Source organism: Triticum urartu, chromosome 5A (genome assembly GCF_056163025.1).
Source record: "Triticum urartu cultivar PI428250 chromosome 5A, HENAU_Tu73, whole genome shotgun sequence".
Lineage (NCBI taxonomy): Eukaryota > Viridiplantae > Streptophyta > Magnoliopsida > Poales > Poaceae > Triticum > Triticum urartu.
The window spans coordinates 578,628,238-578,642,421 of record NC_141877.1 but is presented as its reverse complement, the minus strand read 5'-3'; the positions used below and the strand labels follow the sequence as shown (position 1 = coordinate 578,642,421).

General features: G+C 51.0%; 1 protein-coding gene, 1 non-coding gene and 1 pseudogene across 2 annotated transcripts; all 3 read left to right on the top strand.

Moving 5' to 3' along the window:
* Positions 1 to 447: 447 nt before the first annotated feature.
* On the top strand, positions 448 to 4,084 carry LOC125510710 (putative xyloglucan glycosyltransferase 9). The gene is made up of 5 exons (XM_048675961.2): positions 448 to 1,547; positions 1,631 to 1,939; positions 2,041 to 2,331; positions 2,424 to 2,537; positions 3,092 to 4,084. The coding sequence occupies exons 1-5, from the start codon at positions 801 to 803 to the stop codon at positions 3,740 to 3,742; spliced, it is 2,112 nt and encodes a 703-aa protein (XP_048531918.2). The 5' UTR covers positions 448 to 800; the 3' UTR covers positions 3,743 to 4,084.
* Positions 4,085 to 7,408: 3,324 nt separating this feature from the next.
* Positions 7,409 to 7,529, top strand: LOC125511701 (U5 spliceosomal RNA). The gene has a single exon (XR_007285063.2). It is a non-coding gene; the product is annotated as a U5 spliceosomal RNA (small nuclear RNA).
* A 4,586-nt stretch (positions 7,530 to 12,115) lies between these two features.
* LOC147973020 (chitinase 2 pseudogene) lies at positions 12,116 to 13,628 on the top strand (annotated as a pseudogene).
* Positions 13,629 to 14,184: the final 556 nt, after the last annotated feature.

Genomic DNA, 14,184 nt, shown 5'->3' with positions numbered 1-14,184 from the left:
TAACAGTTTAACTAATTCACATTTAAATGTTTTTTAAAGATGTCACATCTAAGCTCCCATAAATACATATGCAGCAACAAGAAACAAAAAAAACAAAGACAAAAAAATAGACCATAAACAACAAAGTGAATATCAGCTTAGATGTGACATAATTATGTCACATCTAGATGTGTTCTAGACAGACCCAAGTGTAAAGCCGAGGCTGGTGCCATGCAATGCAATTGCATGATGGATCCCACCAGAGAGCTGAACCACAGGAAACGCGTGAATTTCTCACCGTAATTATCTCCGGCAGCGGCAGCGGCACAGCAGCAGGAGTGCAAAGGAAGGTAAGTGAATAAATTAGGGGGGGTAAAAGGACATGCGGCGAAGTAAAAGGGAATTAACGCAGGGAAAGACAAAGGAAGGAAGCGCCCTAAAATATTTGCCCCCACGGCCGGGCCGATCTCTCTCCCTCTCCCTCTCCCTCTGTCTGTCTGTCTCTGGAGACGCGTCGAGCTGTTCCCAGCCCGTCCGCCCTCGTCCTCTGCCCGCCGCCCTCCTCTTCTTAAAGCTCTAATGGCAGTGGAGTGAGCTGCGCACTCGCACAGTGGAGTTCTGAGGTGGTAGATTGGTGTGCGGCGGCGGCGGCGGTGGAGTTGGAGTTGGGAGGGGTGGAAAGGAGGGAGGACGGAAGGGGGCGCCGGGGGCCAGGAATAGTGTGTGGTGGAGTGGGCGTCTAATTTGGGGGCGGGGGGAACGAAAGGTCCAGGCCCTTGGCCGGAGGGAGGGCGGGGGTTGGGTTCTCGGACCGGCCATTCATGGCGCCGTGGACCGGCTTATGGGGCGCTAGGGCCGGCGCCGGCGCCTACCGGGGCACGCCGGTGGTGGTCAAGATGGAGAACCCCAACTGGTCCATCTCCGAGATCTCCCCGGAGGACGCCGAGGACGAGGACTTCCTCGTCTCCGGCGCCGCCCGCCGCAAGGGCGGCCGCGGCAAGAACGCCAAGCAGATCACCTGGGTGCTGCTCCTCAAGGCGCACCGCGCCGCCGGCTGCCTCGCCTCGCTGGCCTCCGCGGCCGTCACCCTCGGCGCCGCCGCCAGGCGCCGCGTGGCCGACGGCCGCACCGATGCCGACGCCGGCGCGCCCGGCCCGGCTCGCGAGAGCCCCGTGCTCCGCTCCCGCTTCTACGCCTTCATTAGGGCCTTCCTCCTCCTCTCCCTGCTCCTCCTCGCCGTCGAGCTGGCCGCGCGCTTCCACGGCTGGGACCTCGCCGCCTCCGCCCTGGCCCTCCCCATTATCGGCGTCGAGTCGCTCTACGCCTCCTGGCTGCGCCTCCGCGCCGCCTACCTCGCGCCCCTGCTCCAGTTCCTCACCGACGCCTGCGTCGTGCTCTTCCTCATCCAGAGCGCCGACCGCCTCATCCAGTGCCTCGGCAGCTTCTACATCACCGTGAAGCGCATCAAGCCCAGGCTCAGGTCCCCGGCGCTGCCGGACGCCGAGGACCCCGACGCCGGCTACTACCCCATGGTGCTCGTCCAGATACCAATGTGCAACGAGAAAGAGGTCAGTGTCGCTCGCTCTCAGGCCGCACCATTAATCCCCTTCCAAATTCGCAGCCTCGTAACCACCCATTGTTCGTCGTGCAGGTGTATCAGCAATCAATTGCGGCCGTCTGCAACCTCGATTGGCCGAGGTCCAACTTCCTGGTTCAGGTTTTGGACGACTCCGACGACCCGACGACGCAGTCGCTCATCAGGGAGGAGGTCGCGAAGTGGCAGCAGACCGGGGCCCGGATCCTGTACCGGCACCGCGTGCTCAGGGACGGGTACAAGGCCGGGAACCTCAAGTCGGCCATGGCCTGCAGCTACGTCAAGGATTACGAATTTGTTGCCATCTTTGACGCTGACTTCCAGCCAAACACCGACTTTTTAAAGCGCACCGTGCCACATTTCAAGGTAGATTCAGGGGAATGTTTGTGCTACTACTTTTATTGTTGTCAATCGTCTATGGTTTTAGGATTCCAGTTCTGATTTGTCAATTGTGTTGCTGTTGTTAGGACAACGATGAATTGGGGCTGGTGCAAGCGAGATGGTCGTTTGTGAACAAGGATGAAAACTTATTGACCCGGTTGCAGAACATAAATCTTTGCTTCCACTTTGAGGTGGAGCAGCAGGTGAATGGTGTCTTCTTAAACTTCTTCGGGTTCAATGGCACCGCCGGCGTGTGGAGGATCAAGGCGCTGGAGGAGTCCGGCGGGTGGATGGAACGGACAACAGTGGAGGATATGGACATTGCCGTTCGGGCGCATCTCCATGGCTGGAAGTTTATCTTCCTGAACGACGTCGAGGTATTGTCATGAACAATTTCTTCTGAATAGGTTATTTGAAAGTTGTGCGCACCATTTCAATTGAGCTGAAATATTTGTCTTAATGTCGACAGTGCCAATGCGAACTGCCAGAGTCATACGAGGCTTACAGGAAGCAGCAACATCGGTGGCATTCCGGTCCAATGCAGCTCTTCAGGCTTTGCATACCGGACATCATCAAGTCCAAGGTGTTGTTATGCTCGTTTTCTTGCACACTACTACTATTTAGATAGTGCTATAAGCTAACTGAGATGTGGCACGTGAGACGTGCTCCACTAATCTTAAAATTGCTGGCGAAAACTCTGAAATGTTACTTCTTTTGAATTGAGAGTATGTAAACACCCAATTCAGCATGCTCTTCTCGCATTTTGTGGCGGTTGCTTAGGTTACACTTTGAATATGCTTCGTCATCATTTGCCTTCAGCTGTTCAGCACACTGCAATACAAGTGCTCCCTCTGTAACTTAATGTCAGACATTTTTGCGGTTCAAATTAAACTGCAAAAACGTCTTACATTAAGTTACAGAGGTAGTATATAACACCGTGGTGTACTTGCTATTAGAATGCAGAAATTTAAATTCGTGACGGTGTTTCAAACGTAATTGTTATAATTTGTGTAAGAATGCAGGAGTTTAAAAGGTAACTGTGTTTACTTTCTTTATCTGTTATCATGAAAATTATGTACCTCTCTCTAATATAGCATCAATTTAGTTATGTATTAACTCCGTTTTATTTTACTGCAGATTTCGGTGTGGAAGAAATTCAACCTGATCTTCCTCTTCTTCCTGCTCCGGAAGCTGATACTACCATTCTACTCCTTCACGCTCTTCTGCATCATCCTCCCGATGACGATGTTTGTGCCCGAAGCCGAGCTCCCCGACTGGGTCGTGTGCTACATCCCAGCCCTCATGTCCCTGCTCAACATCCTGCCGTCCCCAAAGTCGTTCCCTTTCATCATCCCGTACCTGCTCTTCGAGAACACCATGTCGGTGACCAAGTTCAACGCCATGATCTCGGGCCTGTTCCAGCTCGGGAGCGCCTACGAGTGGGTGGTGACCAAGAAGTCTGGCCGGTCGTCGGAGGGCGACCTCATCTCCCTGGCGGCGGCGGCGCCGCCCAGGGAGCTGCGGCAGCAGCAGAAGACCGGGTCGGCGCCGAGCCTGGAGGCGCTGATGGTGCTGAAGGAGGAGCAGGCGAGCCCGAAGAAGGAAGGGAAGAAGCAGAAGAAGCACAACCGGATCTACAAGAAGGAGCTGGCGCTGTCGCTGCTCCTGCTGACGGCCGCCGCTCGCAGCCTGCTGACGAAACAGGGTATACACTTCTACTTCCTGCTGTTCCAGGGCATCTCCTTCTTGTTAGTAGGCCTTGACCTCATAGGCGAGCAGGTCGAGTGAGAAAATGTAAACATGGACACTGATAGATTTTAAAAGTCAGTCTCAGTGGTTGGCACCAAGGGAGTGTGATGTCTCATGATGGTGCTGCGTCGCGGCGAACCTCTCGGCCGGGGTTCCAAAGGGTTTATGGGGTTAACCGTGGTGCCGCTGCCCGCCGCCGGATCGGCCATGGCGCTGGCCGCGAGCTTGGTTGGAATCGATGAGATCGAGATGGAGGAAGGATTAGTTTTGGTCCCGTTAGAATGTGTGGATATAGCCTTCTTGGCCTGCGCATCTGCTTGGCTCTTTCGCACTCTCCATTCTTTTGTAACGAGATTTTGATGTTGGTGTGTGTGTGGATCATGTCCTAGGGTCGATCATGTAATGCAGACTATCGTCCGAATGTTGATCACTGAAGGAAGACCGGAACGTGGCTGATTGGGAGCCGTCCTGCCTGTGGTGTGGCAGATGCTTGTTATCAGGTGGTGCATGGTTGATTTGGTCAATGTGTTTGGGTTGGCACCGGCAAAGGTGAACCCGCCCTGGGCGGCGTCACATGACGGGTGGCTTTTCGTGTGTGATATGAACAGAAGTTGTGAATCTGGATCCGGTCAAGAATGGTTTCCACCCGTCAAAAGTTTCTAGTGAGGCGCTCATGATGAACGTTTCAACGCAAAAAAAAAAGTCAAATGCGAAGGAGCTTGCATGGTACGTTGCTGCCAAGTGCCATGGTCGTTACACGGCCGGAAAGCTTCGTGCCACAGCTGGACGCCATGTAATCACCTGAACGGTGTAGAAGTAGAAGTCCATGAATATTCCAAATCTGCCGAAACGAATTAAGTACGTAGTCTCCAGGTGCGAGGTGTCATTTCCAAGTATTGCATAAAGAATACCACGGTCCCTATCCAGCCCATTCGATACAAGGATGAAATACGCGGATGGAGACGATGCAAAATCGACATAAAACGAACCGGCCGGTTGTCGGGCGCACTGCACTGCACAGCACTGGAGTTGAGCTGTGCGCAACTGAACCAGGAGTGAGACGCAGCGGTGTGAGCTGAGCTGAGCTCGGCCCGTACGCGCAGCCGCGCTCATCAGTCCGCCTCACCTTATCCGCAATTCCGCGTCGCGTGTGGCTGCGAGACAGCTGTGAGGAGTCAAGGGAGGGACGGGAGGCGTGCACACGTTTCGTGCTGCTGGTCCGGCGGGCGCTGCTGCGGTAAGCGCATTCCGCACGTCGTTGGCGCGTCTACGTATGCGGCCGTCGTGGACCAAGTGGACGTCTCCTTTCTTTCTTTCTTTCTTTCTTTCTTTCTTTCTAGAACAACCACTACTAAACAGTCTGATTCTTTGCTTGCGATTAGGGAGCTCGCCCTCTCCTCGTGCAGTACGGTGCAAGCCAGCCAAAGGGACGCGATTGGTCATGGCGCCTCACGGGGCACGACAGTGTGAGCCGGCCTCGTCTACGTACGTGCGTACGAGTACAACCTAGTGGACCGTCGCGCGTTTGAATTGAACCGAATTGAACCCGGCCGGTGTGATGATTGCGCGTGCACGATGGCAGTTGCTCCGCATCAGCAAGCTTATAGAGTAGCCATACATATAGCCTTGATGATGGCGGTGACGGTGTCACGAATTATTGCACGAGTTGTGCCGCTCCTGCTGGGTGCTCCGTGGCCGTGGGCATCGGGCTAATGTAACGGCCCGTCTCCGGGTTGGGAGTGTTTGCTCCACTGACCCGACGTTGATTTCCGCGCAAGGAAACAGTCATGCTCCGTGATCGATGGTCCAATTATTTGCGCCACCGGCAAACACACATGGTAAACGGGGTGTAGGTGGTACGGCGTGGTCTGCCGGTGTGGTGAAGTGCGGCAACAACATGTGGCCGACTTGATAGTAAAACCACGTAACTACGGTACAGATCCGGCCGTCCATAGTTGCTACTCTACTCCGTGAGGAGTAGCTGGTCTTGTAGTTTGCCCATGCGGGGGGCTCCAATCTTTTTTTTTTGAGGATCATGCGGGTGCTCTAACTAGGGCTGGACCAAAAGCTCGTAACTCGCGAGTTTAATGAGCGATCGACAGTTCAGCTTGTTAAACTCGTAGCTCGCTTCTTAATGAACAGAGCCAATCATTGATTTCAGCTCGTTAAGCTTAACGAGATTAATGAGCGAGCTGATGAGTTTCACGAGCAGCTCGTTAAGCTCGTTAGTAATAAGGCTGCCCGTAATAAGAGTATCATAGGTAGTATCATACATGCCAACTAAGCAATTTTGATGAAGTGGCATAGAATTAAATGAAGAAAGAGAGGCTTGAGTATCATATCATGATACCGTATCATATTAAATGATGTGATACTTTATGTCATGCATGGCAATAAATGTGGTCCTTTATGATACTAACATATGATACTATGCATTAGGGATGTAGTATCATAGACTAGTATCATATGCATGATACTAGTATATGATACTCCCCATTACAACCAGCTAACACAACACATAATTTCATCTTACGTGACAAACTTTTGTAGAACCTTAGCCCATCTATTCAATCTAATCGACATATGAGGCAACGAACTACTGCATTTCTTTTTGTGGTCACCACATTTCATCTTAACCACACCTACACATTCATCATGTATATCGTAACACATTATAATTTGTTAACGAGCGGTCGCGAGCTTAACGAGCTTCAAACGAGTCGAGCCGAGCAGGGTTTTCTACTCGTTAATCTTAACGAGCATGAGCTTAACGAGTACGAGCTTAACGAGCCAAGCTGCTCGTTAGTCCACCCCTAGCTCCAACCATTGATGGATGGATTGATCATATCAGCCTTCCTAGCACGCACCGGCACAAGTTTACAGCAACATTTGGCCCAAGATACCTGTGCAGGACCCATTTTCCCCTGCAAGATCGGTGCATGGTTTCTTCATCTTCATGGTCACGACTCACGAACAAAGGTGAGACGAGTCTGAATCTGAAAAAAAAAATAACAGACGAAGCGACCATGCGTACACAGATCAAATCCATGCGCGAAGCAAAGCCCAACGGAGCAACTCCTCACAACACCACGGACCCACATGGTTCACTTTATTTGGGCCATGGGCGCCCCTTGTGTGGGCTTTGCTGGTGCGGTCGGGGGCAGAAGACAGCACAGACGGGGGAGCTGAGCGTTTGGATTAGTCCCACCTCGCCTGGCTGACGGAAACTGGGCAGGGAGCTGGTCTACATAAGCGGTCGCGGTGTGCTGAGTGAGAGGCACGCAGCTGCTTGGTGAGCACAAAGCGAACTATTCTTTGGACGCGGATTTGATGAACATGGATGCACGCATACCCTTTATGAATAGTAAATTCAAAAAAATGCTATAAAAATAAAAAAAATCTGATTTTTTTTAAAATATACATAGTCAACTGGTATACTTGCATATGAAGTTTCATGATGAAATCATATCTGTGGTAATCTGGGGAAAAATGACAAAATTGAAGCTATATTAAAAAACGCTGTTTAATGAAAAGTATGGTCGTATTTCTATTTTCTTCACTAAGAATACCATGGGTATTAATACATCATGAAACTTCACACGTGAGTAGAATGATCGACTAAGATTCATACTACGAAATTTCAGATTTTTTAATAGTTTTTTTAGTATTTTTTTATGAATTTACTATTCACATGGGTGCGCGTGCACCCGTGTTCACCTTTGTATTTTCAACTATTCTTTCGCCTTTTACTAAAGAATACCGTGTGCACGCCATAATAAGCAGCATCTCATAATTTTTGAAGGGTGTCTTTTTTTTATGAGAAGCGTCCAACAAATCTGAATTTTAAATCTTACTAGTGTTTAGACGTCTTTCTGGAAGAATGCTACAGTAGAAAGATCGTAACAATTCGAAATTTTAGGTGGCAGTGCCGATGATCATCATAACTGTCGTGGTTACAGTTTTTATTTTTCTTTTAGAAGGGTCAATGGTTTCAACTTGACAAAAGTATTTATGGAACCACCCCGTCCTGTGGCCTTAGAGTAATGGGGGCTCGGTGGATCCCGACCATTGCTGTTTAGAAGGCTTCGTTTTTAGATGTTTCTTTGAGTTTTGTTAGGTTTTTTGTCCTTCTTGAAAAGTCGTCGAAAATTCGGTGGCTCCCTCAAGATGGAATAAGGTTCTTCCCGTCTAGCCCCCGTTTTGGTGGTGCGTCTAGCATCGTCAGTGGACATATGGAGGTATGTTCCCTACATAACTGTAGTCGGCACTAGATAGCCTACGGATCTGAATATATTTTTTATTATTTCTTGTGATTGTTGTACTTGCATAATTGAAGATGATTTGATCGAAAGTTTTCCAGAAAAGAAAAGTTTCAACGGACAAACCTAGTCATCACATTTTCGACGTGTCGTCGCTAGATCACATACGCAAACTGCTACATAGACCAGCCCATGTAACATTTTTTTTGTTTAATTCAGGTTTCTCTAGTTAACAATAAAGGAATTCGTAAACATGTTTCAGCTTTATTTTCCTTTCTACCTGTTCTCTTTTCAATATTTCAGGGTTTCTTCTTTTCCATTTCAAATTTTAATTTCACTAAAAATTTCTAAAAAAACTGCAAACACCTCATAACATTTGTAACCAGTGTTTTCCTTAAATTTAGGGCGTTTTTCAAATTAACGTTTAAAACTTGTTAACATTTAAGGAATTCATAAACATTTTTTAAATGCACGAACATATATTCTAAAATCAGGAACACGTTATTTTAAATTGAAAATATTATTTAAATTCGTTAACGTTTTATTTTCTGGAACTAAAAAAAGACGAAGCTTATTGGCCATGGCCGGTCCATTTCAGGAACCTTGTGCGTCATAGTGGTAATTAATCTCATACGGCTTCATCTAGATCTAGTTTTTTTGAAGGCAAACATCTGGATCTAGTAGTTTCAAAAGTTTCACATGGCCTAGAATGGCTCATTGAGGCAAGAATTAGATGTTCACGACCAGCAAAGTAGCGTTACTAACACCCTGGTGAGTTCAAGGCTATGTGCAATGCAAAGTTCCTGGAGAGGTGCTTAGCTGAAAATTTTGTTTTACTCAAGTACCAGTGCTTAATTGTAGAGGACCAATTTTTAGTTAGTCGCCTTGCTATAGAAATAAGCATTGATGCTCAAGGAAAAGCTGATTTTATTTATTCACACTCTGTTTTCTAAACTTCTACCAGTATGCAGTTTATAAGTGACGTTTTAGATGAAAATAACCTAAGGGCAGCCACAGTGTGTTGCCAAATGCATTCTTTTTCAGCAAATTTGGTCACACCTCCGCAATGGTGGAACATCTATAATTAATATTTTACAAACGCGAGTGTTCTTTTAACATAGTACACACGCAAGCACTCTTATATACGCGCATACACTCATTCATATAAATATACACACGCACACCCTACCCTATAAGAGCATCTCTAACAGACCTCGTATAATGCCCCAACCCGCAAAATAACCGTCAAAATACGGGTCCACGCGAAAAATCCGCTCGATCAGACACTGTAAATGCGTCGGAAGCTTAAAAAAATCGAGGGGCGCGGTAAAATCCCACCCCCAACCCGCGAAAACACAGATTTCCCCGTCGACCCGACAGTGCCCTGTATCTCAGAAAAGCGGTTGGCGGGAGGGACATTTCAGCCCGCGCGCGTTCCCCACCCCCTTCCGCAGCCGCCTGCCATCGGTTCCGCCCGTCCGCCGCTAGCGATTCCGGCCATATCTACGGAGGGAATCACGCCGCCGGGGCGCTCCTCATCCGGTTCCACCTAGCCGCTTCACCGGCTCCCCGTCGCCGCCCCGGGATCGACCGCCGCAGAGCCACCGCCCCGAGCCGCTTGTGAGTACTTGTGCTTGTGCTTTCGGATGCGATATGCATAGTTGGTTCATGCGGCATTCATATTTGTGATTTTAGATGGAATTGAGCTCTCGCGAGAGGTTTTTGCTCGAGGATTTGTCCGACTCGAACGACACGGATGTTGAGACGCTGCTTGAGAACTATCGGCAGCAGATGTTGGTGATGGCCCTCGCCATGAAGGAGCACGACAATGAGAACCGAAGAGATGGCGAGGATCGACCGTCGGCCGTCTTTGCATTCCTCGCAATCGCCATCTTTTCCTTCCAGAGTGGTAAAGAACCGTCTTATACAATGTAGATACACCTGAGTAGCTCAAGCACACAATTTGCCATCAACACCAAAGCAATAAGTGGAAAATGCCTGTTCACCACGCCCACCCCAACCACTCAGCTGTCGCTCCCCGTCGCCGACCAGAATCACGGATCCACGTCGCCACGCACAGTCTCGAGCCCGTGGTCACGGCGGTGCTTCCTCCTCTCACAGTGGAGCTTTCCACTTCCTCGACTCCCACCCCTGCTCCAGCCGCAGAGGGAATACCTCGGCGGTGCAGTAGTGGGTGTGAGGGACGTGGGTTGTGGATATCACCGACGCGAATCCACGAGAAGATTTGGATTGGATCATTCCAATCGGCGGTGTAGGCAATGCAGGAGTACGACATAATGTTGGAGCGCCTTCACGACGCGGTTCATCTTCCCCGATAACTTACCGCATTTGACTCCGGTCAACCCTCGGTTGCCACCATACAAAGATGCTGGAAGACCTGGAGGCCAGCGAGCACCTTGAGGTAGAGCAAGCCGGCAAGGCGCACATGACAGAGCTTCGCCGCATGTATCTAGAGCGCGTCGAGGAGGAGCGTCGGTTGTACGAGCTTTACAAGTCAGATGCGGCGCCGATTATTTCTCTTTGCTCCAGCGGCGACTCCGGCTCCAACGGTGACGGACATGGCGATGGCGGTGGTGATGGAACGGGCCAAGGTGGTGTCGGCGGAAAGGGCCAAGGCGTGGCGGTAGATCGGGTGAGGAGACCATGACCGAATCGGAACGGGAAAGGTTCATAAACAAGAGCGATAATGAGTAGTTTCTTTAACTTTTATGCAATCTAGTTTAAATTTTGTTTAACTTGTGTAAAATAGTTTATGAAACTTGTTGAATCGAGTTTGATGAAGGAGTTTGAATGAAATTTGCACCGAATTTGTGTTTTTTTAGGAGTTAGGTATAGGTTCGGTTAGAAACGACACTTTTCTATTTTCTTGAGGAGCAAATATACTCCTTCGAAGAATACTCAACCATTTACTCCTTTATAGTATAGGAGGCTGGTTATAGTTGCTCTCACCCGCCTCATACGTCTGGGCGGGCCGCCTGGTCACTAACCGGTCATGATTTTTTTGACCCAGATGGCCCCCCTCAAACGGGCCTCAAAGACCCGGGCTGACCGGCACCCCTTATATCCAGGTTAAATATGGGGCGCCTGGGCACGTCTGCCATGTAAGGACAGACGATGGGGTCCCACGTGGACTTGTCCGGAAACTCGGCAGTCCGACGGACGCCTCCTCCGTCGTCGCGGTGTGAACGCCGCGTGGCGCCGCTCCGGCTCACCGCCCGAGATCAAATCCGGCTATTTAAACCGACCGTCCCCCAACCCTAGCCCATCCACCTCCTCCCTCTCCTTGACGCCACCCGAGCCTGTCCGCCTCCTCCCCCCGCTCTCCGGTGGCTGATCACCACGTACGCTATGCTCACGCCCGAGCGCCGGAGGCAGATTGTGGAGGAGATCCAGGCACGGCGCCGCTCGCATCGCTGCAGGCTGCCTCCAGACTCGCCGGAGCCGGATGAGGATGAGGAGCAGCAGTCGAAGGAGAACGAGGAGCATCATCAGCCGGAGCCGATGGAGGAGGCGGATCAGGAGGAGGACGAGGCGGAGCTGCCGGAGCAGGGCTTCAACATGGCGGAGGCGGAGTTCACCGTCGCCCAAGCCGCGGAGATGGCGGAGCAGCATGCCATCCTGAAGTCCATCCAGGATGAGGCCTACGTGAAGGCCAACGGGTAGTTCCTTCAGCAGGAGCAGGCGGCGTCCGACGCGCTCTTTGCCGAACTCGAGACAGAGATAGAGGAGGATGAGGCCAGAGCGGAGCAGCCAAAGGCGCCGGAGGCTCGGGAGCTGCAACTGAAGATTGTCGACATCTCCGACGAGGAGTAGCTAGATCTCTACGTAGTATGCAGGTTTTTAAGTTTGCATGCTTTTGTATGGATTTGACAATCTAGTATGAGATGTTCGGATGTAGTTGTGTTAATTTGAGGAGTGCCCGATCACTGCCCGCGGATGCGTGTGAGGGTTAGATTTTTCCTATGCGGCCGTAGATACTCTTGTACTTGGATACTTGGGGATCGCGATAATCCACGGGACTAGAAAAGTAAAGGGGTGGAATCACATGAATTCTTAGTTCTGTGTCTACTTCCAAGCATCTGTCGATCTGATGCCGCAGATTATGTAGGCTAGCATCTTTGACATGTTAGTACCTACAATGAAATTCCTTTAAAATTCGTCCATGTCAAACAGGGCTTCGTTGTTTATAGCTTTCAGCAACCGGATCGCAGCCCCTAATAAGTTGTAAACAGATCGCCAGTTCACTCACATGGCCGGCTGCTAATCCTCGTACTCTGACTTCAAATTATAAGATTTAAAGATGCGGTCTAGGACAAGTTATTGAATCAAAAGAAGTACAGGCGCCCCATGTTGCAGTGGCCAGTAGGTACGAGCCGACGACTTTCCTCCATCGACAAACCCCATCATAATCGTAATCTAGTGTATAAAAGGGCGACATTTAGCGCCATGCATGTCCAGCAGCAAAGGCGAAACCCATCAGACCATGTCGACACGGAGAGCTCCTCCGAGTCTGGCCACGGCGGCGACGGCTATCCTGGCCGTCCTGGCCGCGGCGCTCGCCACCACGGGAGCTCGCGCACAAATGTGCGGCGCGCAGGCCAACGGCGCCAAGTGCGCGAACTGCCTCTGCTGCAGCCGCTTCGGGTTCTGCGGCAGCACGGCGGACTACTGCGGCGCCGGCTGCCAGAGCCAGTGCAGCGGCTGCGGCTCCACTCCTTCCGTCGGCCAGGGCGTGGCATCCATCGTGTCCAGGGAGCTCTTCGAGCGGATGCTCCTCCACCGCAACGACGCGGCGTGCCTGGCGCGCGGGTTCTACACGTACGACGCGTTCCTCGCGGCTGCCGCGGCGTTCCCTGCCTTCGCCGGCGCGACGTTCAGCACCAACACGCGGAAGCGGGAGGTGGCCGCGTTCCTGGGCCAGACATCCCACGAGACCACCGGCGGGTGGCCGACGGCGCCCGACGGCCCTTACTCGTGGGGCTACTGCTTCAAGCAGGAGAGGAACCCGCCGTCCAACTACTGCGAGCCCAGGATAGAGTGGCCGTGCGCGCCCGACAAGCAGTACTATGGCCGCGGCCCCATCCAGCTCTCCTACAACTACAACTACGGGCCGGCGGGCCGCGCCATCGGCGTGGACCTGCTGAACCAGCCGGGGCTGGTGGCGACGGACCCGGTGGTGTCATTCAAGACGGCGCTATGGTTCTGGATGACCCCGCAGGGGAACAAGCCGTCGTCCCACGCCGTGATCACGGGGCAGTGGAGGCCGACGCTCGCAGACTTGGCCGCCGGCCGGTTTCCCGGGTATGGCGTGATTACCAACATCATCAACGGCGGGCTCGAGTGTGGGATCGGGCCGGACACACGGGTGGCTGACCGAATCGGGTTCTATACGCGCTACTGCAACGTTCTCGGTGTTGGCTACGGGAGCAACCTGGACTGCTACACGCAGCAGCCATTCACCGGCTGAGAAAGTAGATTCTCAGCTGGCTCGCGGGGTCACAAGTGGGCACTCGTGCCCTGGCCCTGACGGGTCCATAAGGGCCCAGCTGGCTTCCTTTCAGCAATTTCTTTTATTGTTTAGGAGACCTAAATGTTTTCCATTTTCACGGAGGCGGAAAACAAAAAATTAAATCCTATATCCTCATTTCCAGAACTTATCATGTTGGATCCACCATCTTCAAAAGTACAAATCATCATTATCGTCATCACCAACAAAAGGCATTGTGGGGAGCATCTTCATCTTCACCATCTTCACAAACAACACCGTCTACATCTTCGATGTCACCCCCATGTGTTTGTTTATGTATGTTAGTTGATGCTTTATGTTTTATTGGTATGAGATCCAAACTTTCAGATTGCTATTCATATTCATATGCTCCCACATATGCTTATGCCGTGACTCGCGAGTAGTTCATTACATTCTTAAGGACATATGTAACATATGCTACAAATCCTAGACTCGATCAGGGAATGATTCATTGTCACTCATGTCTGCCTACGATTCCGCTATATTCGAGATTTCTATTTGATAAAAAAATATTAGCGGATTTAAAAGAATATGAACTGAAAACTGTTTTAAAATTCTATGCTCCCTAGGAATGTCAGTTCTTGGTGCATTGGGATTTTGGGGGGCGCGCGTGGGCCTACCTTTACGCGGGACTTTTGCATGTTCAGGTTCTTTGGGCCGTTCGTCATGGTGTC

What these genes read in the sequence shown, in the direction of transcription:
- LOC125510710 (XM_048675961.2), top strand. Translation starts at nt 801, where the DNA reads ATGGCGCCGTGGACCGGCTTATGGGGCGCTAGGGCCGGCGCCGGCGCC. An exon ending in CAATGTGCAACGAGAAAGAG is followed by an intron (nt 1,548 to 1,630) that starts GTCAGTGTCGCT and finishes TTCGTCGTGCAG; the next exon opens with GTGTATCAGCAATCAATTGC. An exon ending in CGGACATCATCAAGTCCAAG is followed by an intron (nt 2,538 to 3,091) that starts GTGTTGTTATGC and finishes ATTTTACTGCAG; the next exon opens with ATTTCGGTGTGGAAGAAATT.